The 27,118-nt window shown below is 40.5% G+C and overlaps 1 protein-coding gene across 2 annotated transcripts in view; it reads right to left on the reverse strand.

Moving 5' to 3' along the window:
* Positions 1 to 27,118, reverse strand: part of SPAG16 (sperm associated antigen 16) — a 655,515-nt gene that overhangs the window by 277,027 nt on the left and 351,370 nt on the right. For both annotated transcript variants that reach the window (XM_078379135.1, XM_072977750.2), the window contains one exon: positions 8,611 to 8,737. In XM_078379135.1, coding sequence (XP_078235261.1) covers positions 8,611 to 8,737 — 127 coding nt within the window. The remainder of the gene's footprint in view (positions 1 to 8,610; positions 8,738 to 27,118) is intronic.

Below are 27,118 nucleotides of genomic sequence, written 5' to 3' on the forward strand. Positions count from 1 at the left end.
CTTAGTATCTCTGGAGCTATTCTCATTTTCAAGGTTTCTACACATTACTATTTTTACATCAGCTACCTATCTTCTGAATCAAACCCTTAGTGCCCCGATGGTGCCATTGTACTGTTCTAAAGGAACAACAAAGATGGAATTCTTCTTTAGCTAGCTGAAAAAAGGTATCATGCTGAAAAGATAATGTACTGGAGGCATAGTTTTTTCCTTTCATACTCCCTGAAAAATATCCCAGTTTATTTTGTAGTCTGTTTGTCTGTCTGTTTTATATCGCTGCAGGACCAAGAACAGCATGACAAAACTGTATTTGCCTTGCAGCCACAAGTGAGGGAAAGCAAGGAAAAGTGAGAAATGAAGGTGCTCTTCTCCAGTAAATAGCAATCATGGTATATTCCCTTACAGAGTGAAATGCCTGTGACTTTTTACAGATAACACTAAGTTATGAAGAGGCACATAATAGATACTTGCAAAATTTCTTGTTCGCATTGATTCTGAATCTTTTTGTGCTGCAGTCCCCCCTCCCGAGACCTGTATCTGCATCAGAAAAATTCTGCTGTCAAGAAAACATTTTCCTCTATTTTTATAGTGTAGCTACTGGAATAGAGGGCAAGGATAGAGTGGTGAGAGGTAGCCAGGCCTGCCCAAGCCAGAGAAAGGCAATTTAATTTCTGCCTTCGTCTTACTGCTTTCTAACCCCACTCATCGGCAGAGTCCTGCTTAGTGGCAGACTGAGCAGTTAAAGCCCCCTCCTGAATACTAGGCCAGGTTTTAAAAAAAAAGAACATGTGTGATCCAGGATTTAAGTCAGGCTGAGTTTGCTGACCTGCAGGTTTCTCCACACAGCAACAGGCTCGCCCAGGGGAAGATGAGCAGTGGAGCTGCATTTATCAATGCTGACCTCATCCTCCTGAGCCACTGCCAAAACCAGCAGTCTTCTGATTTAGAATGTGTGCTCAGGGTATGAAAAAGGATTCCACCAGTTTGCCAGGCCCCCTGCTGTAAAAGAGGCTCCCTTTCTGACTTAGACACGGTGGTCCTGGATCTGACATTTAGAAGCCCTTAAGATTTCTGTAAGATTTTAATATTCATTCTGGGATTTTTGTGTAGAGTGGCTTGTGATTCCCTGACTGCCATGGCAGCCATAGGTCCACCCAAGTAATGTATAGTTCCACTCATCTCCATTCATTGGCAAGGATGTGTAGGAAATTAACATACAGTGGTGCCTCGCTTAACGAGCGCCTCGCTGAGCGATGAAATCGCTTAACGAGGCGCTCTGGGCCATCGCTGGAGCATTCGCTCAGCGATGGCCCCTATGGCGATTTTTCGCTTTGCAATATTCGCTAAGCGATTCGCTTAGCGAATATCGCATAACGAAGCCGGGGAGAACAGCTGATCGGCGGTTCCAAAATGGCCGCCGGAAGGTCCGTGCCGCATTTTCGCGCCCTGCCCTCGCTTACCAAGAGCGCGAAAATGGCCGCGCTATGGAAGAAACTCGCACAGCGGTGAGTTTTCAAGCCATAGGAACGCATTGAACGAAGTTCAATGCGTTTCTATGGCTTTTTTATTCCCGCACAGTGATGTTTCGCTATAGCTATGCGAGGCACCACTGTAATTCCTTTCTCACAGACAGATCAGCACATATTAAAATGTAGATCTATTATACAGTATATCTTAACATATGCCTCAGGGGGCTGATGGATCCACTTGGCTCTCTCATGGATCTTGGCAATTTTTGTCCACTACTACAGATTGTGTCACAGTTCTAAAATTTCTGGAAGTTATTTCTCTAGCATACAGACTCAGACAACTGACAAAATTCTCAACACTCTATTTCTGTTATTAGAGACACATTGTCTCCCTAGTGGTTCAAGATCCTACTGGTAATCAAGCAAAAGTGGCAGAAGCCCCACAATGAATCCTGCAAAGTGGGGAGTTCAATTATATTTCATTTGGTTTTAAATGGTTAGTAACACATTGTGGGTTTTATTCATCTTTTTAAGAGAAAGAAGTAGCAAACAGTCTGCTTTGCTCTATTCCAAATTTGGGATGTTTGAGAAAACAGTTTTCAGGTTATGATTTTTTAAAAGAAAACCCATTCACACTTGTTGAAAACCAGCCCTGACAATGGTTTTGTGTTTGGGTGAGAAGTGGTTAACTGATGAAAAAGGGAGTCAGCCTCTGGGATTTTCCCTTGCTTAGGGTCACCTGGTGAGCATAAGAGGTTACCCTGTAGACCATCTCACTATTGCTATTGGTGTTTGTCAACATTCAGGCTGCCCTTTGCTGTGTAATGCTAGGCATCCTTTTTCCTGCTGGCAACATGGACATGATATTGTACAGCAATACCAAGCCATTTCCTGGCATTTTGAATTGTGGAAACAGAAGCACAATATTCCACACTCATAAACTGGAGGTTTTTTGAAAAATTGAATGCTATCTCAGCTGGGACATAGTATGTCTTTGGCTCAATTTAAGGGAGAAACCAACTGAGGCATGACACAATCTATTCCAGCACAAGACATACTACTAATGAGGAGGCAAGGCTACATTAAACCATGGTCAGGCCCCTAGGCTTTCAGGTATTTCTGCCCCCCTCCAGCACTTCAGCCTCTCACCCCACTACAGCTGACAGCCTGACCCAAAAACTGACAGATTCCTAGTCCCTGCAGGGCCCCTAGGTTTGAACCTAGTCCATTTTATGGCCCCTGTAAGAAGGCTGTGCTATGTCAGCTCAAAACAAAGTCAAGAACTCTTAGTGCTGAGAAGGGTAGGATAGCATTCACATCTTGCTCTCATTAGATCTATATTGTAGCCATGTATTTCATCCAGCCATTGGCCAAAATCCTGTTGCTTTGCATAATAAAGAGCACTGGAGTAGGACCATTGAATCAATGAGGATTGTGTGTGCCAACTCAAGTGTATGCTCTATGAATTCCAATACCCATACTCTAATACACTGGTTCTTAACCTTGAGTTACTCAGGAGTTTTGGACTGCAACTCCCAGAAGCCTTTACCACCAACTGGGGTTTCTGGGAGTTGCAGTACAAAAACATCCGAGTAACAAAGGTTAAGAACCACTGCTCTAATACAATTTACTCCCCTTCATGGATTGCTGCCTTGTCGTGGCGAAAGGGCTTCAGTAATTCAGAGAAGCTATGGGCTATGCCATGCAGGGACACCCAAGACGGACAGGCCTTAGTGGAGAGTTCTGACTAAACGCGATCCACCTGGAACAGGAACTGGTAAGCCACTCCAGTATCTTTGCCAAGAAAACTCCATGAACAGAAACAAATGGCTAAAAGATATGACACTGGAAAATGAGCCCCTCAGGTAGGAAGGCATCCAGCGTGCTATTGAGGAAGAGTGGAGGACAAGTACAAGTAGCTTCAGAGCTAATGAAGTGGTTGGGCCAAAGCCGAAAGGACACTCAGCTGTGGACACGCCTGGAAGTGAAAGGAAAGTCCGATACTACAAAGAAAAATAGTGGATAGGAAACTGAAATGTAAGATCTATGAACCTTGGTAAGTTGCATGTGGTCAAACAGGAGATGATAAGAATGAACATTGACATCCTGGGTGTCAGTGAATTGATGATGGGAATGTGTGAAGGCAAGAGGAGAAGGGGACGACAGAGGATGAGATGGTTGGACAGTGTTATCGAAGCTACCAACATGAATTTGACCCAACTTTGGGAGGCAGTGGAAGACAGGAGGGCCTCGTGTGCTCTGGTCCATGGGGTCACGAAGAGTCAGACACAATAACTAAACAACTACAATACAATTTACTACATGAAACAACAGGTTTTTGGCCAAGGTCACATAAAATAAGACAGAACCATAATAATGCCACATGATTCTGTTCTGAAACCTTTAATGGCATTTACAAGTTACAACAACACAAGCAAGATAGGAAAAGTAAAATTAGATTTCACAAATTAGGAGCGCGAAGCAGGGGACAATTTCAGAATTGCAGCTAAGAAATCTGCAACAGCAGCGGTCAGGGCATTACATTCATCGCTCATGAAAATAGAAAGAATTGTCTCAGGAGAATTGGAAAAATAAGAAATCCAAGGTTCAAGAAAAAAAGTTCAGAGGTGGGAATGAGCAGGGCATTGAAACAATATATGAACGAGCGTGTCAGTCTCTAAACAAAAAAAAACCCAAAGTCTTTTTTCACAAGGGATACTGAGAAATCAACCGGAATGGGTGGCCGAAGGAAATATGTTAAAATGGGCTAACATAAAAGCTCTTCTTAGATGTGGATTTACTAGGGAGTGGAAATATTTGGGAGAGTGATCCTGAGATGGAAAAAATCCAACAGAGAGAGGGGAACATACAGGGTTAAGGTTATTGCATAGGTGATTGAATTCGACGTGACAGAGCTTGTCCTTGATTATGGAATAAGCCCTGGTGAGATTCGTATCTACCAAAGATTCCAGGGATAGGTGAAGAGTTTCTTTTCAATAAGCTGGAACCAAGAAAAGGAGTAAGAATCGCACAATAAATCATATATCAGGGATCCAGAATGTGAATTTAAAAAAAGACGGAGCCAAAATTTAAATGTAAGTAACCAAGCAGTTGTGGAAGGTAGGTGAATGCCCAGTTCTAAAGAAATAGTAGAAAGCTGAATTAAGTTAGGAACTCCTAATATTCTGCGAAAAAACGTTGCTGCAACTTGATCAATATCCAAATTAGCTGAGTGTATCTATATAGGCACACCGTACAGCAAATGAGAAAGAATCTTAGACTGAAAAATCTGAATGGCTGCTGGGATATATTGGTTTCTGGAAGAATAATGAAATTTAGAAATAGCTTTTAATTGGGGAGAAATTGAAGAAATGGCAGCTTTTTAATGAAATGTCCAGCTGAGTTTGTGATGAATATGAAGACCCAGATACTTATAAGAGTGAACTTGACGGTAGGAAGAAGATCCTATTGTCCAAGATGTAGGGGACCAGGAGCGGGAAAAAACCAAAATTTGGATTTTATTGGGGTTAATGGATAGATCATTAAGATCACAGAAATCCTGAAATGTAAGTAAAGTGCAACGAAGTCCTGATTTAGTACGAGACATCAGCACTTTATCATCAGCATACAGGAGTATAGATAAGGGAACACCATTAAGGGCCGGAGCAGACTGATTGCAAGGGGAAAGAAAAGAGGGAAGATCAGCTAAAAATAAATTAAATAATAAAGGGGCCAAGATGCAACCTTGGCGAACACCTTTGAAAATTGGAATTTTTTCGGTAAGAGTGTTGGAGTCAGGTAAACGAACCTGACAGGAATTATGGGAGTGCAACTGGCGGAGCAAAAATAGCAGCTGTGGATTAACAAGTTAGTTTCAGGAAATGAACAGTGGTTAACTATGGTCACAATTAGAGATCGGGGTATTCGTATATGAATATCCCTGTGCAGCTGGAGTTAATGAGGGTCTAGCCCCTGGGGATGGAATGTTCACTCACACGTCTGCCACCATTGCTGGCCCTGCTAATCCTTCCAATAGCTCCAGAGTGCCATTCTCTTCCTGGTCATCTAGCCACTCTTGGCAGAGGAAGGGAAGACAAGTCTCCCTGCAAGGCTAGCCAAGTAGCAGTCTGGAGTGATTAGAAGAGAGGGGTTACCACCAGATGTGTGAGTGGATGGTCCATCCCCAGGGGATGAACCCTCATTAACTCCAGCTGTGCGGGGATATTCGTATTTGTATACAAATACGAACACCCCCATCTCTAGTCACAATGTTTCAGAGTAAAGTCAGCATAAAAAATAGAAAAAGAGTTTTGTGGCATCTCAAAATGTAACAAAGGTATTAAAGCAATTTACTACAGTACTAGCTGGGGGTGAAACTATACTTCTAGCTATTATATATTGCTAAATTAACACATGCTTTATGAAAGTGTGTCAGGGTGGCTATACTGAAACTAGGGATGTATTTTTCAGCTGCCTCTCTTGAATAAACTGGTAAAGTCAAGTGTTCCTTCAGCAATTTCAACATAGATTTGAACGGTAGAAATGTATCAAAATATACATTTAAATACTACTTTAATAAACAAAGTACATTAAGATATATGTTTAAAACATCATGGATTAATATATAGCCTTGCTGGTAAGTGGACAAAACCAAAGTAAAATTAGAGATGTCTTCAGGCATAAGGCATGTCTGATGTTCCTTAGTGCAAAGTACAGAACTGGTCCAAAATCAGCTCAGTGGTACTACCACAGAACCCTTGTAGTGGCTAATCTAGCAAGCTCTCAGGGAGACTGCTACAGACCCCTTGCTGTGGTTAATCAGTGATCACTGATCACACTTCACCTTCTAGGGTTATTATACAGTCCTTTTCAAAATACTTCAGTCTCCTAAATGAGTCCTGCACAATTTCTGTCCCTCATTTCAGTGAAACATGATGGGGAACTTTCTTTTTCCCCTTTCTTTCCTTTCCTTTTTATTGTACATTCTCTGCCTTTTACAGTCACAGTAGAATGTGAAATGATGCAATTTGCAAAGAACAAATAATCCTAAATTTGCCTTTGAACTACTATTCATAGTCTTTAAGTGAATCATCAGTCTCAATAAGATTGTCAAAAGAAGCACCTGAGGGTTTCATTCACCAGCTTCAAAACCAGACAGAATAAGTCCCTACTAGCTCCAGATCCCGGCAACAGTTTTCCACTGCTGCCAAAGAAAGATGGCACAGGAACAGTTTCCTAAGTATCCTTTCCATATGTAACATACACAGAGATGTACTGTATAAGAAGCCTAGCAACCAGTATTCTTTTCTTTTATTATCTAGCTGGCACGACAGGCTAGCTTGAGGCATACATGCAGGGAATGTACTGCTTCATGAGGACATAACATTTATTGGGGTTCTTAACACTGGAATATTGTTTTGGTTGTTTTAATGCATTTTAGAACTGTTTTACGCAATTATCATCAGCAGCATGTGCTGCCAAGTCAATTCTGACTTACGGCAACTCTTTTCAGGGCTTTCTAAGTACAGAATGCTCAGAAATGGTTTGCCATTCCGTTCTCTTGGGGGCACCCCAGGAATGTGTGGTTTCCCCATGGCCGTGCAGACTGGTTCTACCCACAAGAGGCACAGTGGGGAATCGAAGTCTACCTCTGGCTCCACAACCAGATATCTAAACCACTGGCCTATTCAGCCAGCTACCAGTTTTAATATTATATTTGTTTAATTCTTTTTAGAATACTTTAATACTTTATTGTTCTTAGCTTTTAATACTATCTGTTTTTTAATACTGTGAGCCACCTTCAGGTTACCTGGATAGTTAAGTTAGTGCCAGAGGTTGGGAGTTAATTTCCCAGAAAGGCCGGCCTGTGTGGCCTTGGGCTACACGGTCACAGGATGCTCACCACAAAAAGGAAACGGTAAATAACTTCTGAATAGTCTCTACCTAGAAAACACATTATTATTATTATTATTATTATTATTATTATTATTATTATTATTATTATTATTATTATTATTATTATTATTATTATTATTATTATTATTATTATTATTATTATTATTATTATTATTATTATTATTATTATTAACATCAACAATAACAATAACAATAACAATAACAACAACAAAACAACAATAATTATAATTATAATGTTGTTGCTGCTGCTGTTGCTGATGCTGTTGCTAAAAACACTAGGCGCAGTCAAAATTATAAAAACATTGTCTGGTATTATATAACAGATACAAATTTTAAAACCTAAGTATCTGTTAAATATTGGTGCAATATGTATGATGTTCCTAATATTATTTATTTTATTTTATTTTATTGGATTTCTTTCCTGCCCATCTAGACCAAAGGTCTACTCTGGGCAGCAATACAATGCTTCCGGTTTTTTTTGCTCTGATGGTGATTTCTGAGATCTACAGTTGCTTATAGTACTATGTGAAATTGCTTGATATTGTTCTCAAAGCCCCAATGACTATGGGGACCACTAAAGTGTGTTTCTTCCAGAGGCGAGATGTTTCAATTGCCAGGTGTATGTACTTTCTTAGTTGTCCCAATTCTTTATTTTCTGCTCTGGCATCCCCTGGAATTGCAATGTCAATGATACAGACATTTCTTTATTCTATTACTACTATGTCTGGTGTGTAATGCTCAAGATATCTATCAGTTTGGATCTGGAAATCCCACAAGATCTTGACTTCGTAATTTTCTGACACCTTTTCTACCTGATGTGTCGTTGTTGTTGAGCCACCATGGGTCTTTTTCAGGCAGGGTATAAATATTATATATAAATAAATTCAAGAGGATACATGAACATTCTTAGTGCTGTCCACAGCAAATATATGAGGTGGTCTAGCAAAAAATACAGAGGTCAAAAACACATATTCTTTGTCAACAATAAGAAATATAACCTGCACAACTGCTATTTGTGCAAGCCCCAGTGATTCCACATACAATCCATAGAAAAATCACCATTATTATCTCCTGAAATTTCCTTATCTGACTCCTTCCTAGAGCTCATGCCTTCATCTCATAAACTTAGTTGATCAATAATGGCAAGATATTCATATATTACCTATTAAGTGACTACTGTACTTGACTATCTCACAATAGGATTCCCAAAGCAAATAAACTTGCTTACTGTTCTTGCATCCCAAAGAGACAAGGTCTTGTCTGCGGAGCTGGTGAGAATGATGTTGGAGAATGGAAGAAACTGGATGCTGTTTACTGAATCCTTATGGCCACGTAAGGTATATCGGCATCTCTCACTGTAAAAAAATGCAATATCCCAAGTAAATATTGTTGAATAAATAAGAAATACAGAAAGATAACAAATAATACAATAGGTCAGCCTGTTAGGACAGGATATACTAGGCAAAATCCTGTTGGCGTAATTTTACACATGTAACCCAGATCAGGCACCAGGAATATTTAATTTAAATTAACTGAAAGCTGTCTTCCCCTTTCAAGTCCCAAGGCTCCCCAGGGCTCCTTTTGCTCTGGAGAAACCTTTGGGAGCTTTAGGATGGGAGGAGAGAGCCTTTAATGATCAACAATCAGTGCCAATCCCTGTGGTGATTTTTAAACTATGAAAGCCGCTGGCCCTACCTCCATCCCCACATCCCAAGGCTGCCATAGGCTTCCTCAGGACAAAATGGAGCCCTAGTCAGGCTTAGAACCTTAAGGTGGGAGGGGGAATAAGAAGCTCTCCATAGGTTTTAAACTAAATATTTCCAGTGCCTGATGCAGGATACGCCAGTGAAAATTTGTTCAACAGGATTTTCCCCATTGTGTTTACATGGACACTACATTTATTTATTTCCAATATTTATACATGTTTATAGAGATGATGATGATGATGATGATGATGATGATGATGATGATGATGATTTTAATACTTAATGTGTATGGATGATATTTGCAAGCTCTTCTAATAAACTGAATAGTCTATTAAACATTGTTAAGTCTTACAGTAGATACAGAATAACTGAGTTGGAACAGGTCTATAAGGCCATTGAGCCCTCTGCTCAATGAAGGAATACAAATCAAAGCCAATCTGACAGATGGTTGTCCAATTTTCTCTTGAATGCCTCCAGCATTGGAGCGTTCACTACCTCCCAAGGTAATTGGTTCTAATATAGAATAATGAATTTTGGTGTTGATAAATGTGCTATGAACCACAAGAAAAGAGGCAAATTCTCAAAGGGCAGTAACTTTGAGCTCACTAACAGACAGTTTATTCAGTGCTTAGAGGAAAAGAAAACCTACAAATATCTAGGCAACCATGAGAATCTTAATATGAAGCACAAAGAACTTAAATCATAATTCAGGAACAAGTACTTTGGTACAGTGAAGGCAGTACTCAGAACAGAATTCAATGCACAAGAGAAAATTACTGCTATTAATAGCTGGGCAACCCCAGCATTAACATTCTTTGGAAAGGATAGGATGGAAGTACAGTGGTCTTGATGATTTAAACAGGAAAACCTGAGTCCTCTTGTCAAAACACCAATGCCCTCATCCAAAGGCATGTACAGTGAACCTTTATTTGTCACAGACCATGGGTGAATATGGGTCTATCAACCTATACAGTCTCTGTATAGATCAAATAGTGAAACTTCAAAACTATTTCCATTGAAGCACAGTTCCACTTCATCAGATGATAATAGAAAAAGATAAAGAACTCACAGTTAGAGATGTAACTCACAAATCACGAATTACCCCCCAATGACCCGATGAACAAAAAATCAATTTGTCATTTGTTGGGTCATTTCCCCCCACTTTTCCTCCTCTTGCTGTGCATAGCAAGAGGAGGAAAAGCAGGGACCAAAGTGATTGCGCAGCCATGGCTGTGGGACTGCATTGATCTCTTTCCCCCCTCCTCTTGCTAAGCCCTGCGGGCCATAGGAAAAGGAGGGAAAGGAAGGATCAAAGTGATCCTGCAGCACTTTGATCCCTTTCCCCTCCTCTTGCAAAGCCCCATGCAGCATAGCAAGAAGAGGGAAATCAGGTGTCAAAGCAATCCTACAGCACCTTGATCCCTTTCCCCCTCCTCTTGCTAAACCCCATGCAGCATAGCAAGAGGAGAGAAAGCACAGATCACAGTGATTACACAGTAGCTGAGGGATCCCTTTGATCTTTTCCCTTCTCTTCTTATGCCGTGCTGGCATAGGAAGAGGAGGAAAGGGGAACCAAGCCATCGCCCAGCCCCAGGGATGGGATTCCCTTTGGGAAGGCTTTAGCAAGCCACATGAAAGGAAAGCCCTTCTCTCCTCATGCTGATCTGCGGGGCATAAGCAGATAGGGAACTAAGGGATGAATATAAAAGGGTTATATTCATTGCTTCATGTTTGTTGGGGTTCCTGGACCTCAAGAATATGAAGCAAGAAATATCTGGTGAATCAGAGATATCTAACTAATATCCTGATTCGTTTTTATAGTTGTCCCCATGTCTACTTACAGTGTAGCAGTTTGCAGGTGAGAACCCACTTGTAATAATGAAAGTTTCACAACACATGGACTCATGACTTAAGAAACCATTACACTGACAGGACTTCAGTTACCTCCTGGATGATAATGTTGATAAGCAACAATTGAGCCTGTGGCTTAAATTCAAGTTGAAACTGAGGAATTCATACAGTCATTGAAAACCAGGTTATTTACACTAGATAATATCAGAAGATAATTATGAAACAAGATGTAAGTAATATATCCAGGGCCTGTCACAAATCTAAAGAAACAATTTGTTGTGTCATATTTGGATGTCCTAAGGTGAAGGTGGAGTTCCACAGGACATGAAGGATGCAAACATCGTCACAATGTATAAGAACAAAGGAGACAGGGGCGACTGCTATAACTACCATGGCATCTCTCTTATCGGTATTATAGGGAAGCTGCTTGCCCATGTTGTGCTGAAGAGGCTCCAGGAGCTTGCAGACAGAGTCTATCCAGAATCTCAGTGTGGATTTAAAGCTAATAGATCCACCACTGACATGGTATTCTCCCTCAGACAGTTGCAGGAGAAATGCAGGGAACAACAACCACTCTTTGTGGCCTTCATAGATCTCACAAAGGCCTTTGATTTGGTTAGCAGGGATGACCTTTTTAAAATGCTTCCCAAGATTGGATGTCCACCTTGTCTCCTTAACATCATCATGTCCTTTCATGAAGGAATGAAGGACACTGTAGTTTTTGATGGCTCAAAATCAGACCCCTTTGACATCTGAAGTGGAGTGAAACAGGGCTGTGTTTCTTTTTTGCTGTCATGCTGAAGCATGCCTTTGGAACTGCAACAGAAGGTGTCTCATGCTATATAGGACTTTATAGGTAATAATCAGCATTTTGAATTGGGTCTGGAAACAGACAGTTAGCCAGTGAAGCTGTTGTAATAAGGGAGTTAAATGCTTCCTAATAACCCGTGCTAGTCAGCAGTCTAGTTGGAGAATTTTGAACTAGCTTAAGTTTCCAAACACTCTTCAAAGGCAGCCTCATATAGAGTGCATTGCAGTAATCCAAATGGGATATAACTAAGGCATATATCATTGTGGCTAGATCAAACACCACAAGGAATGGGTGCAACTGGTGCACCAGCTTTAATTATGCAAACACAGTCCTAGACACTGATGAAACCTGGGTATCCAAGCTCAGAATCCAAGAGCACACCAAGGTGCAGATTTCATTTTTTAGGGGGAATGTAACCCCATCCAGTACAGACTGAACCACAGATTTCCCTTGTGATTGACCATGGACACGTCTGTCTTCTCTGGATTAAGTTTCAACTTGTTTATCATCATCCAGTCCATCAGACAGTGGTCTAAGCATGGAATACCTTCCTTGAAATCAAATGGAAATAAGAGATCAAGTTGGGTGTCATCAGCATAATACTGATGGCACTGAACTTCAAAAGTCTAGATAACATCTCCCAGTGGTTTCACGTAGATGTTCAATAACAGGAGGGACAGGACTGAGCCCTGAGGGACACCACAGAACAATGGCCAAGGCATTGAACAGGACTCCATCAATATAACTTTCTGAGTTTGGCTATCCAGGAAGAATCAAACGACATTCAAACACATGGTGTCATCCCCCCCAGTGTCTAATCACACTCTTAATCTGGCATCTTGCTTCCCAAACATTCTACTGTGATGAATTCAGAAGACTTAGAGGAAGAATAAGAAGGCAGCAAAGAAGTATACTTTCTTCTTTCGTCATCTGTTCTATGCCTGTAGCTGATTCAAATCTGACATGGAAAGGAACATATCTCTTGCAAATATTCTCTTTGGGAAATCCCAGTGGTGGAGGCCATTTTATGAGGTAAGTATGTAAAGAATTCAGTGGCTTGTTAGTAATTCACTGCAATGTTAGATGAAAATAAATAAATAAATAAATAGGAACCATTCTAGTTTTAAGAGTTCATTCTACTTTGGAAAGGAGAATCAGGCTGCATCAGAAGACATGAAAAGTGCTAACAGAAGAGTGTGAACCATTACTTTAAAAAGAAAATTGCTGTATGACTCAGTGCTTTCGGGCTGCCATATATAATTGCTACCTTCCTCTGTTAAGAAAAGTAATGTGTTGCCTTATCTCTTACTGATTCCTTGTGTTGTCCTTACCAGCAGACAGAAAAAGAGAGTCAAATAATCTCTGATTTTCTAATTCTAATTGTAATTTGTTTCTTTCTTTCTTTGTTTGTTTAACTTATATACTGGACCAACTAGTGATAAACACTACTCTGGGTAGTCTACATCTAGAGTTGAATAAACATAAAGCAAAGCAAATCATAAATATAATTAAGAACAAACACGACATACAATCAGTAAAACAACCATTGAATAAATCTATGAAAACCAGATGATGGAAAACAAGCAACCTGAAAGTAGTCTGCCATATTATGTTAACAGAAGATGCTCTCAAAGGCTTCAGTAAACAGCCTCATCTTTTTAAGTGCCAATTTTTTTCTAAAATGCAGTAAGAGGAGAGGCCAAGCATAGCTCCACCGGAAGCTCATTCCAAGGGGATAGGGTCCCTATTTCTGGTTGATGACTTTGTGGCCTCCCTCAGTGTGGTGACTCAGATAAGCATGGCCTGCTATGAATGAGTGGTGTGGGTGGACATTTTTTAAGGGAAAATTGCTCCAACCAGTGCTGACATACAAGTACTTATAGCAACTCTATGAATGAGTGTCCTCCAAAAAATCTAATGTTAACAGCTCTGTTCATCTTTTGCAAACTTAAATCTCTGCTATCCTTTACTGTATCAATGCATCTTGTATTCGGTCTTTTCCTGCTGCTTTCAACTCTTCCCAGCATTATTGGCTTTTCTAGGGAGTCTTCTCTTCTCTTGATATGGTCAAAGTACAAAAGCCTGTCTTTCTGGTGGTCCATGGTGTCTATAAAACTATCTTCTGACAAAACATTTCAAATGAATCAATTTATTTTTCAGCTAGCTTTTTCTACCATCCAGCTTTCACATCTGTACATGGTAATCAGGGAAACAATTACAGTGGTGCCTTGATTTACAAACTTAATCTGTATTGGAACGGTGGCTGTAAGTCAAAACGTTCTTAAGTCAAAGCAGCATTTCCCATAGGAATGCATTGAAAACCGATTAATCCATTCTGGCTGTTTTTTGTCCTTATGTCAAGGCACGGTTCTTAAGTCAAAGCATTAGTTCCCATAGGAAGTAATGCAAAGCCGGTTAATCCATACTCTACCACTAGGGAGAGAATTTTTTCTTTTTTTCTCTCTTTTAACCTAAGATGAACTTAGGTCAAAAAAGGGCAGGCTTTTTTTTCTTTTTCGTTCATAAGTCAAAGCTCCGTTTGTAACTCTAAGCAATATTTCGAATCCGGAGCGGTTCGTAACTCAAAACGTTCGTAGGTCAGGGCGTCCGTAAGTCAAGGAACCACTGTACAGTATGTGAATGATCTTTGCCTTGGTTTCTAGTACTGTATCTTTACATTTCAAGATCTTGTCTAGTTCCTTCATAGCTGCTCTCCTATGTCTCTGTCTTCCTCCTATTTTCTTGGCTGCAGTCTCCATTAGGTTTGATGACTGAACAGAGGTTTACAAAATCTTTAACAATTTAAATCTCTTTATTGTAGCACTAAAGTTATGGAATTATTCTGTGTCACAATAACCACATGACAACTATAATTTAATGAGCAGTAAATTCAATTCTTTTGTAGTTACTTTTATAGTAAATAGGGTACGCGGCTTCTCTAAATGGTAAGAACATCTACTAGCACAATTTCAAGAGAATGGCATAAAACCAGAAACATTCCTGTCAAAATATCTTGAAAAATGCCTTGAAACATCATTGAAAAGTAATTTTTTAAATGAAAAGTAACTTTTATAAATGAATAGAAAATGTTGTTCATTATGCCAACTACTCATTGCCTAAAAATGTAACTAAGGTATAGCTCATTAAACATAAAGTAACTAGGAAGGTCTCCTGACTAAAAGGCAAACTCTTGGGATACTAGTGCTGCTATCTCATACTCTGTTGCTGGTGCTGAGGTGAAGAGAAAGGAGAAAGGAGAAGAGTCTGCTTTGTATCACAAGCCAGCAAACTTGCATTCAGACATATTTGTAAAATAATGAAAGCATGGTTGTTAGTTACTTTTAAAAAGAAAGGATAATTTTTTAAAAAAAGAAATAACTAGAAAAATAAGCAGCTACTGGAGCAGATTTGCATTTATAATGGCAATTGTTTACTTTTGGAGAGTACCTTTCCAAGCTCTGACTTCTGACATCCCTACTGTATCTCTATTTTCTTTATATTTTTACAAGTCAGAAATGCACATTAAGGCACTAAGCACTGGCCAAGATTGCAGCCACCTGCTTCTTTCCCCCATATAGCTTCTTTCCCCCATATAGCTTCTTAATGTAACAGGCCTCAAAAGCATACTGGGAACAGAAGATGATGGGTAGCTACAGCCTCTGTCTATGCTTCACTTCATGGCTGTAAACAAGTGGGAGAAAGGGAAAGCCTGGCAAAGTACCATGAAGGGGCATCTGGTTGGTAAAGAGTGATTGGAGCTGGCCCTGACTGTGTTCTTAAGCAATTGTCTCATCTTTCAGAAGAAACAAGGGGCAGGGAGGCTAACCTGGGGACATATTCCTGTAGAGGAAGAGGAAGAAGAAGATATTGATTTATACTAGACAGCTCCCAATAGAGGAATTGAAAGCTGCATCTTCAGGGGAAGAGACATCCAAAGAAAGATATATATATATATATAATGAGTAACTCAGATATGACAAGGGGAATTGCAGAGAGACAGGCTGCAAGAACGGGCTTGTGAGAGATTAATTAGGTGTCAGAGACGGGAGGCTTATTCAGAATCCCTTAGCAAGGTGGAAATGGACTAAAGTGATGGACCTCAAGGAAGGAAATGATTTGTATGTTTCCATCAAGAACATAAACACTTGGGCCTATTTCAGTACTCTCACTCTTTGCCGTTTCTATATCAAAATGTAGCGGCGAGCAAGCTCTCTTCACTCTCTCCAGATTTAATTTACCATTCTGGTAACTCAGCGACTGATATTGTTCTGAACCTCTGACTGCTACATAAAACAAACTCATCTTCTTCCGGCTGAGACATAATTTAAATGAAAGTGTGCAGTCATACTCAAAGCAACGGCAGAGAAGAAGGTAAAAGGCTAGTGATGTTCTACAAAGAATAACATAAGGTTTATGGGAATGATTGAAACTTGGTGGGATGACACCCATGACCGGAATACAGCAATTGAAGGATATAAATTGCTCAAGAAGAACAGAAAGGGAAATGGAGTCGCAATATATGTCAAAAATACATAGTCCTGCACAGAAATATATGAAGGTGTGCTTGGTTTTCTGGATTAATATAAATGGGTCAAAAAAATAAAAGGAATGTGGTAGCTGAAGTCTAGTAACAGCTGCCCAATCAAGGAGAAGATGGAAATGAAACCTTTGAAAAACAAATTGCAATAATTTCAAAGAGACATGATATAGTAGTAATGGGAGGTTTCAATTATCCAGATCTCTCTGTGCTTATCAATGGCTCCTTCTTGAACTGGGAGGAGGCACTATGGGGCACCACAAGGTTCATTCCTGGGCTTACTGCTCTTCAACATTTTTATTAATGATCTGAATAAGAGGGTGTGGGAATGCTTATTAAATTTGGATGGAACAGCTAGTGCTCTGTAGACAAACAAAATTCAAAGAGGTCTTGGGCTGAAAACAACAGAATGAAATTTTACAGTGATAAGTTCAAAGTTTTACATCTGGGGGAAAAACATACATGTACAGTTACAAGATGGTGTATACTACGAGCAAGAAGGATCTTGGAATTGTTGTAGATCACAAGCTGAATATGAGCTAATAGTGTAATGTGGCTATAAAAAAAGGCAAATGATATTTTAGGCTGCATTAATGGAAGTATAGTATTCAAATCCCACAAGGTACTACCGGTAGTTCCTCTCTATTCAGTACTGGTTAGGCATCATCTTGAGTACTGTGTCCAGTTCTGGACACCACACTTCAAGAAGGATGTTGACAAACTGGAACAAGTTCAGACAAAGGCAACAAGGATGATCAGGGGACTGGAAACCAAGCCTTATGAAGAAAGGCTAAAAGAATTGGGTTTGTTTAGCCTTGAGAAAAGAAGATTGATGGGATATATGATAGGACTCTTAAAATACTTGAAAGACAGTCAAACAGAGGAGGGGCAAAATCTGTTCTCAGTGATTCAAGAGTGTAGGATGTATTATTATGAGGTCAACTTAGAGGAATTCAGATTTTGGTTGAATGTCAGGAAAAATTTCCCAACTGTTAGAGTAGTACCACAATGAAACTAATTATCTTGGGTGGTAGTGAGCACTCCAATGCTGGAAAAGCATTCAACAGAAAGTTAGATGACCATTGAGGAAGGGGTTGGACTCAATAGCCTTAAAGGCTCCTTCCAGATCCATTATTCTATGATTCTAGGAGGCCAACATCTACCCCTCCACACACACATACTCCTTATATATTTTCTTCCTCCTCTCTCTTCCTGGACAGGTGAACAATTCTGTAGAAAGTGAGGAGAATTGTGTCTCCAGTAATATGCGTCTAAGCGCATGATCATTTTCTGGCTGCAGTCCAAGTACAATCTCTTGGCCTTTGCAGAACACTAGAAGAGACAAAATCAGAAACTTGGCTCTACTGAACTTTGACTGCCCCTTAATTAGGATGCCCTAAAAAGGTAATTGATACAATGACTTTCTCTTGTATTAATAATAGGAGTGAAAGCAAAGATTGCGGCAGTAGCTCTTGTGTGGTTCAGAACAGAAGATATTTCCACATGCCTAACTCAACTGCAGACAACTAGAAAGAAAAAGCAAAGCTACCTTCATGTATTTTAAAGTTCTTCCTGCAGAGGCATATTTTGGTATGTAACAAAACATTAAGTTATGATTGAAAAAACATAGATTTGCTACCTTCTGTGACCGTGAAATACAAATCTAGGAATTATTTATATTGTAATTAGAATTTAACAAGAGGGGGTGATGAGATTTAACTGTGTGTTTCTGTGATCTTGTTCACCTTTTTGGTTATTAGAAATATTGAATGAGATTTTACTAATTATTGTAATAAAGGATTAGGGAGAGAATGTTTGAACATGTAATGTATTAAGAAAGCATATTTTTGTGGATTTTCTTTCCTTTTGATGAAAACGGTCCTGCATAAAAATTTAAAAAGAGAAATGACCTACAAAACTACTGGAATGCAGTACGAAAAATAAAAGCTGAATCATATACAGTGGTGCCTCACTTAGCGATCGCTCCGTTGAGCAATGAAATCGCTTAGCGATGGGGTTTTGGCCATCGCCAGAACGATCGCTTAGCTATGGCCCCTATGGGGAAAAATCGCTTTGCGATGATCGCGGGGAAGCGATCATGGCAAAGTGACCCTTTTTGCACAGCTGATCAGAGGTTCCAAAATGGCGGCTGGAAAAACAAAATGGCCACCCGCTGTTTTGCCTCACTTTAGAGGCACCGAAAATGGCCGCCCCTATGGAGGATCTTCGCATAAGGTCAGTTTTTGAACCCACAGTAACGCATTAAACACGTTTTAATGCGTTTCTATGGGCTTTTTAAAATCGCTTAGCAACATTTTTCCTGGAACGGATTAATGTCACTAAGTGAGGCACCACTGTAATTATTTAAACAGATGCCTCTAGGCTAAGTAAAATACTTTTAGAACCCAAAACACAGTGGCTGAAATGATCCTCCACTTCTGCAAAAAAGGCATAACTTTTTGAAAGCTGCCTCAAATTTTAAAAACTCCACAAACATCTTTGTTGCATATTGAGTTGTATCACGGTCTTCAACAATAACATCTCCTTATGCACTGCAGTGCAACAGAATATCAGCCACTGGGTTGCATCAAGATTATACGATTCACCTATTATTTGTTTGTTTGTTTGTTTGTTTGTTTGTTTAACTTATATGCTGCCCACATTATCCAAAGGTCTCTGGGTGGCTTACAACAATTAATTATTTTACTTTTGTAAGCAGTACAAACAATCACCACTTAAATTACGTTACTTCCAATGAAAGCTGAATGCAACTATCCTGAGCTACAGTGAACTGCTAGGTAGCTCTGTAGTTTAGAGATTGGGAGTTCAATTCCACACTGAGCCTCCTTGACTGACGCTGGACTCAATGATCCATAGGGTCCCTTCCAGCTTGGCAGTTCTAAGATTATTATTATGATGATGAAGCCCCACAAACATATAAAAGTACATTGATAAGAAATCACATAGAGTATCATATTGCTACATAATCTTGATCCAACTCTTTGTTTGCAAGAGTTTAAAAAACAAAGGGAAAGAAACTACCTTTGATCTTGTAATTGTAGAAATTACAATTTTGGCATTAGTCAGAACACACACACTTACTCACACTAGAAGATACATAAAGGATTTTCAGAGGAGTTTTTTCTTTACATGAGTAGATCACAGCATAAACACCAATGTGTGTTGTGCTCCAAATGAGCAATCTGTCCCCTGAGATATACACGACAGAGATCAGGTGCACAGAGGGGTTAAGGCTATGAGGACATGATTGCCCTCACCATATGAACATCTCATCCCTAATCAAACCTCCTCCACAAACCTTTTGTTAACACCCCTAGCTACTGTTTATGTGACCACTTTAATCCAATGCCATTGCCACATTTCCTTACTCTGAATAAGCATCTCAGAAATATATGTCCATGTATTATATGATTATTAAATGCATAAATTATAGTATTTGCTGCAGCAGACAGTGTTGCACCCTGATTATTGAGAGCTGGGTTCAAATCCACTTGAGGATGCAGGGTTGAAGTCTCAAGCTTGATGCAATAAGAAATCATAAGGCTGATAAATATATAATGACTAGAGATGGGGACAAAGCACCAAAATGCGATCCCGCAGCACTTTGATACCTTTCCCCCGGGATCAAAGTGATCTGACAGCGCTTTGATCTCTTTCCCCTTCCACTTGCTAAGTTCCGCGGGACTTAGCAAGTAGAGGGGGAAAGCAGGGATCAAAGCGATCTGGCAGCACTTTGATCCCTTTCCCCCTCCTCTTGCTAAGGCCCGCGGACTTAGCAAAGGGGGAAAGCAGGGATCAAAGCAATCCCGCAGTGGCTAGGGGATCCCTTTGATAACTCTTTGATCCCTTCCCTCATCTTATTTATTTATTTATTTTACTTATATGCCACCCACACTACCTGAAGGTCTCTGGGCAGCTTACAGCATTTAAAATACAATAAAAAGGCAAAATAAAAGGGCAAAATAATTAAAATGCAATTAAAATATATATTCTAAAAATTGCCATCAGACTCACAGTTGATATTATTTCAGTTAAAAGCCTTCTGGAACAGGAGGGTTTTGACCTGGCGCCGAAATGTCATCAGCGTCGGCGCCAGACGAATCTCAGTCGGGAGGGCATTCCATAGTCTGGAGGCAGCTGCCAAAAAGGCCCTTTCACTACAAGCCCTCCCTCTTATCTCCATAAGGGACACCTCTTTCAAAAGGGCCCCCTGATTAGATCTTAACTGCCGGGTAATTTCATATGGAAGGAGGCGGTCCTTCAGGTATCCAGGGCCCAAGCCGTTTAGGGCTTTATACGTCAAAACAAGCACTTTGAATTGGGCTCAGGCAGCAACTGGTAGCCAGAATTGGATTGATATGTTCCCTAGCGGCCCCACCACTCACCAGCCATGCAGCTCGATTCTGGACCAGCTGCAGTCACCGGACCATCTTCAGAGGCAGCCCCAAATAGAGCGCATTGCAGTAATCTATGCAAGATGTTACCAGTGCGTGTGTAACTGTCATGAGACTCCCCTCGTCCAGGTAGAGCCGCAGCTGGTATAATTTCCACAGCTGAAGGAAGGCGCCTCTGGCCACCGAGTCCACCTGCGCTTCTAGTGTTAGACTGGGGTCCAGGAGCACCCCCAAGCTGCAGACCCTGTCCCTTAGGAGGAGTGTAACCCTATTCAGGGCAGGGAAATGGCCCTCCAACCTGTCCAGTGAAGCACCCACTAACAGCACTTCCGTCTTGTCTGGACTGAGTTTCAATTTATTAACCCTCATCCAGTCCATTATCAGGTCCAGACACGAGTTCAGCACAGAAACCGTCTCATCTGGATTGGTGGAAAACGAGAGGTAGAGCTGAGTATCGTCAGCCTATTGCTGACTTCTCAGCCCAAACCTCCTGATGACCTCTCCCAGCGGTTTCATGTAGATGTTAAACAGCATGGGGGACAGTATCGAGCCCTGAGGAACCCCATGACATAAATGCCATGGGGCAGAGCAACTGTCCCCCAGCATTACCCTCTGGACATGGTCAGGCAGGAAGGAGTGGAACCACCATAAATCAGTGCCCCCAACTCCCAACCCAGCCAACCTATCCAGAAGAATACCATGGTCAATGGTGTCAAAAGCCTGTGCTGGCCTAGGAAGAGGAGGAAAGGGGAACCAAGCCATCCCCCAGCCATGGAGGTGGGATTCCCTTTGGGCAGGCTTTAGCAAGCTGCTGGAAGGGAAAACCCGTCTCTGCTTATTGCCCCAGGAACAGCTGATCCGCAGGGGCATAAGCAGATAGGAAACAAAGGGACCAATATAAAAGAGTTATATTTGTTGCTTCGTATTCCTTGGGGTCTCTGGAGCCCAAAAATACAAAGCAACACAACAAATATCTGAAAAAACAGGGATATTTAACGAATATCCTGATTCTTTTTAGTATTTGTTCCCATGTCTAATAATGACTGACACTACGTCAGACCAGTATTTCTCATATTCACTTCTGATGTTTATGCTTTTTCAAGAAAGTGCATTTCTGGTCATTTTTTGGCCATTTGCCCACAAAAGCATTCTTGAAACTGGCCATTCTCCAATGAGTCAAATGCCTGTTTTCATTACATCTCACCAGGCTTTGGCTGATGTCACAACTGCATGAAAAATGTAAGGTGAATATAACATGAAAGGTCCTTATTTCAGGTAATCTAGGAAAACGTTTAATGTGTCCTTCACAGGACTGGATCCATATTCCCTTTCAGGGAGTAGGTTGGGCTGAACAAACATAATCTCTTTTGAATCAAACCAGCTGAAGCCCATTCCTTACAGGGCACAGACCTTAGCAGAGAATGGTCATGTTTTCTCTGGGGATAGATTTAAAGTCTTCATTTTCATACCTGTCATTGCATGCAGAGAAGAACAAGTAAAGGAAAAACATCATCTATGTGTTATCAAACAGAATATCTGCAGTAACAGAAAAGCTCAATATATTTTAATATCTCACACTGCTTGTTTCACTTTCCCTCAGTATATGAGGGACACAAATGTATGTCCCCAGTCATATTCTCAGAGTGGTCTGTTGTAGAGATGTTGCAGGTAAAGGAGACCTGGTTGTTAATGTAACTGGCAACTACGAAATGTAGTTGCTATTGAACCTGAACCAATACTGAAATCTACAAGTCTTATTAAATGCCCAGGCTAGGTTACCAAAAGGAAAGATTATAATTTTTTAATAATATCAGCCTTGATTACCTCCTCTCTCTGGCACTCTGATACAGAATGATATTGCCAGAATACAGAATGTAAGCATCTATTCTCTAAACAAGTCTTGAGGTTCCATCTTGATGATTAACTCCCAGCCTTGCCTCTTCTGCTCTTCTCAATCAATAATAACTAGCGATGACTCCAAAATGCATAATAACCAGCTCTGAAATAAAAATTTACCTAGCACCTTTAGAAGCAATATAAAGCAAACATCATTTCACTTAGAAGCCTTTCCACAGCTCTGAAAAAAATGAAAAAAGAAAGATTCTGCAACCAATTGTCCTTGACATAATTTATTCCTTACTGAGAACATTAAAAACCGCTAACGAGCAATATTTAAGACTCTGTGGAATAGCAAGCTAGCCCAATATGACAACAACATAATATTGGGGTAAAAATTACGTAACGTGATTAAGTAGCCAAGAGCAAGCAAAATCTTTTATTATAGTCTCTGTTAGGTTGTCCCCTAGCCTGCTTTTTTATTCTCTCTTTAACTTACAGTGAGGCTAAAGAAATCTCCCTCTTTGGGATGGGAGTGAGAGGGGGAGAGGAGACTTCTTCCCTGGTGTCTCAGCATCTGCTGCATACATTCATGAAAAAAAATCCTACCATTATTTGGAAAAGTAGGTTGACTGAGAACACAAAATTTTGGGGTGCTTTGGTTGCATTTCAATTCAGGTTATTCAATGACATTTTCATGTTTAATAGGCTGTGATTAGGGAGTTTCACCTGACAGACAGACACCTACTGATATCTGCCTGGTAGAAAGGCCTACGCTGTCAGGCTTCGTGACCTAGCGTACAGTTTAAAAAGAAACCTCCCATGAAGAACCAAGGCAGCTTCCTTCTTGGGTAGGAAGCTAGGTGCAACTAGGCTACAATGCCTTCCAGGTAGACCTATCTTTCAGTCTCTGTCAGGTAGGACTCTCAAGATGGAGAATTATGGAATGTGTAGTCCAAAAATGGCCCTTTCCTCTAATTGATATCTATCATTCTGGCATATTAGTGCCCTTATTTCCATATAATGATACAATTAAATCTTAGAAGTGAATATCTTTGATTTCTATGCATTATCGTCCTCTCCTATTCTCTAGTGCAGCTGCAAGTAAGATCAGAAGCATCTGTTTCCATAGGAACCTGAGGTTCCATCTTGATGATTACCTCCCCTTCCTTCATCTCCTGCTCTTTTCAATAGAAGGTAACGAGTAATGATCCTAAAATGCATAATATGCATAACCACAATTCTCATTTTCTATACATCCAGGCACTGTGGTTTAGGGAAACCTGCAACTTTTTAATTACCTGGCATTACCTGGCAGATATCCTTTGATTTCTATTCTTACACTGAGCAGGAGGTTGGACTTGAGGCCTTATAGGTCCCTTCCAACTTCATGATTCTATGATTTATTCATTTGTTTGTTTTGGACTACAGCCGTAGAATCCCACATCAAGCATTGGAGATTTGGGAAGCTGTGGACCAAAGAAGAAACATTTCCCTTCTCTATCTTTAGGACATCCACAAGACATTATGCTTCTTGAGGGGAAAGGACAAGATGCCGCCTCTACTTTGTTTCACAGAAGTCAACTGGATGACTTCTGTGACAAGAATATGACTGCTTCACCACACTCAAAGGCAGCAGGCATGTTTGTGGGGTGCATAATATGAGGTAAGGACATCTCTGTCCTCTAACAGAGAGGAAAGGCTAGTGAGCTCAGCAGGGATGGCTGGGAGGCTGCTGTCCCCTTCCGCCTTATCTCTTACTCTGCCCAAATAAATCTGGGCCGGATACAGTTGATGAGCTTTTCCAAAAACACTAAACTTGTTAATACTGACTAGACTTCCCGGTTTGGAATTTAGTGAGGAACTGGTTAGCAGCATGCTTTTTTTAGTTTAAAATCAAAACAAAAGTTTCCTATTGGCTCATGACTGAAACTCACGAAAGGGGGATGATATCATGCTTGTAGTACAGTGGTGCCTCGCTTAATGAGCACTTCGTTTAACAACGAATTTGCTTAGCGATGGCTTTTTTCGGAGCGATTTTGCGCTCCATTTAACGATGTTCCCTATGGGTGATTTTCGCATAGCGATGTTTGGGACCATGCTTCACATAGCAATGACAGTTTGGGTCCCCCTGTTTCGCTTAACGATGGTTTTGACAGCCTCATGTTGGCTGTTTTTTATATGTTTAAAAATGTTTTAAAAAGTTTAGAATGCTTGAAATCATAAGTGCACTTAATAAACCCTTTGTTAAACTAATTTGACTTTGTTCCAACTCTTTTAAAATTTGTTGTAATTTTTCCCCCATTGAGATGCATTGAATAGGTTTCAATGCATTTCAATTGGGGAACGCGTTTCGCTTAGCGATGTTTCCTATGGCGATTTTTGCTTAAGGACGGCAATCCATTCCCATTGAAACAGATTATCCAGTTTTCAATGCATTTCTATGGGAAACCGTGTTTCGCTTAGCGATGTTTTCCCATAGCGATGATTTTTTGGAACCAATTAAAATCGTTAAGCGAGGCACCACTGTACTCTACTGTGAGTCATAGCCAAACAAAATGCAGAACGGGCTCTGTCCCTTCACAGACTGAATTAGGACTATTACAGAAGTAGCCTGAGTTTTCTCATAGGGATGTGCCTGTTTGTATTTTTGGACTCTAAACCCAGAATTCTCCAAGGATTCCTCAGGCCTGGTCCCTGCCAGTGAGTCCCGTGTCGATGAGGATGGCTGACCTCCTGGGCACATAGGCTGCCAGGAATCATAATTTCTCTGCCAGACAGGCTCTACAGAGTGCATCTCCTGAAGAACAATGACTCACAAGATGACCCAGAATAGCTTTCTTCCTTTTTTAAAAAAATTCCCACCAGGAAGCAAAAGCCAGAGAAGCTGATGCAGCATTTGAAGCAGGTGGGCAAAATCTAGAAGTCTGCAGATTTCTGTTTGTGGGCTGAAATTTCCAGAATTCTGCCTGGGCAATTTCTGGAGAGGGAGAACACATTCCTTTTGTATGATATAAATGGACAGCTTCCTTCTTTCAGCAGAGCTATGCTGAGGGAAGTGCATTTCATTTCCGGATGTATTGTGCAGACCAATCGTAGAGCATAATGTGGTAATCAAACTAGGAAGACAAATGGAAGCAGGTGCCACATGCCATCCGTTGTGTCAGGAAGCAGGATTTGAATTAAATGCTGTTTTTCCTTTGCTCGTGAATTTTTGTTCATTGGGTTTGTTTATCTAGCTATCTATTTATTTATTTGTTGTTTGCTTGCTTGCTTGCTTGCTTGCTTGCTTGCTTGTTTATTTATGGGGCACCCTTCTCCACAGAAGGAAATTCAAGGCAGCTCACAGTATTAAAAAGACTAGAATTTAAAACACAATAGATTATGCATTTGAAAACAATTAAGTTATAAAACGGATGAAAATACATTGAATGATTAAAAGATATAAAATGTTAAAAACTATCTTAGTGTTTTTTTTTAAAAGGCATTCCTGGACTCAGTCATGATTGTTAAAAGGCTGCCTGAAAAGATGGCAGCTGCTGGCAGAAGGATAAAAGGGAGGGGGCGAACCTGATCTCCCGAGGGACAGCATTCCATAACCTGCGAGCAGCCACAGAGAAGGCTCTCTCTTCTGTCATCGTCAACCACACCAAGGCTGACAATGGGAGCAAGACAAGGGCCTCCTCTGATAATCTTACATGCCGAAAAGACTCATATGGGGAGATACGGTCCTTCAGGTAGCCTGGACCCAAGCTGTATGTGGCTTTATAGGTAATGACCAGCACTTTGAATTGGGCCTTGAAACAGAGTTGTAGCCACTGCAGTTCTTGTAACAGGGGCTTTATATGTGCCCTATAACTGGCCCCAGTCAGTAGTCTGGCTGTTGCATTTTGAACCCCCTGAAGTTTCTTAACTGCCTTCAAAGGTAACTCCACATACAGCATGTTACAGTAATCCAAGTGGAATGCAATGAAGGCACACGTCACTGGAGGCAAATCGGACCTCTCAAGGAATGGGTACAGCTGGTGCACCAGCTTTTACTGTGCAAATGCACTCCGGGCCACTGCTGAAACCTAGGCATCCAGGCTCAGGAATGAATCCAGGGGTATACCTAAGCTTTGAACCTAAGTTATTTTTGTAAAATAAAAACTGTATCACAACTGACAAATGACAGTGAGGTTATCATGAATTAGCACAATGACCATGATCAGCAATGAGTTTATGTATGACTTAGATGGAAGTTTTCTGCAAGACTTGTATGGAAGTTCCCTCTTTTATTACAACAGATCTGTAAAGCTGCCCTGGATTATCTTGATATTCCAAAGAGGTTGCTGAAGTTGAGAGGAGTGTGCCTTGGGCCAACTAGGGAACTAATACCTACGGTAAGTTCAGGTGAAGGGATTCTTGAATCACCGTTTAGTCTCTAGTTGCTGTGTTATATCAGTTCACATCCATACCTATGGTCAAATGTTGCTTTCTTAATTCAGTGATGTTTATGTTCTCGTTATATATTCTGCACGAAACATATCATGGAAAAAACTGTAATAGCTCATAGATCTAGCCATTGAAGGGAAAATATT

The sequence above is a fragment of the Pogona vitticeps genome, chromosome 1 (assembly GCF_051106095.1).
Source record: "Pogona vitticeps strain Pit_001003342236 chromosome 1, PviZW2.1, whole genome shotgun sequence".
In the NCBI taxonomy this organism is placed as follows: Eukaryota; Metazoa; Chordata; class Lepidosauria; order Squamata; family Agamidae; genus Pogona; species Pogona vitticeps.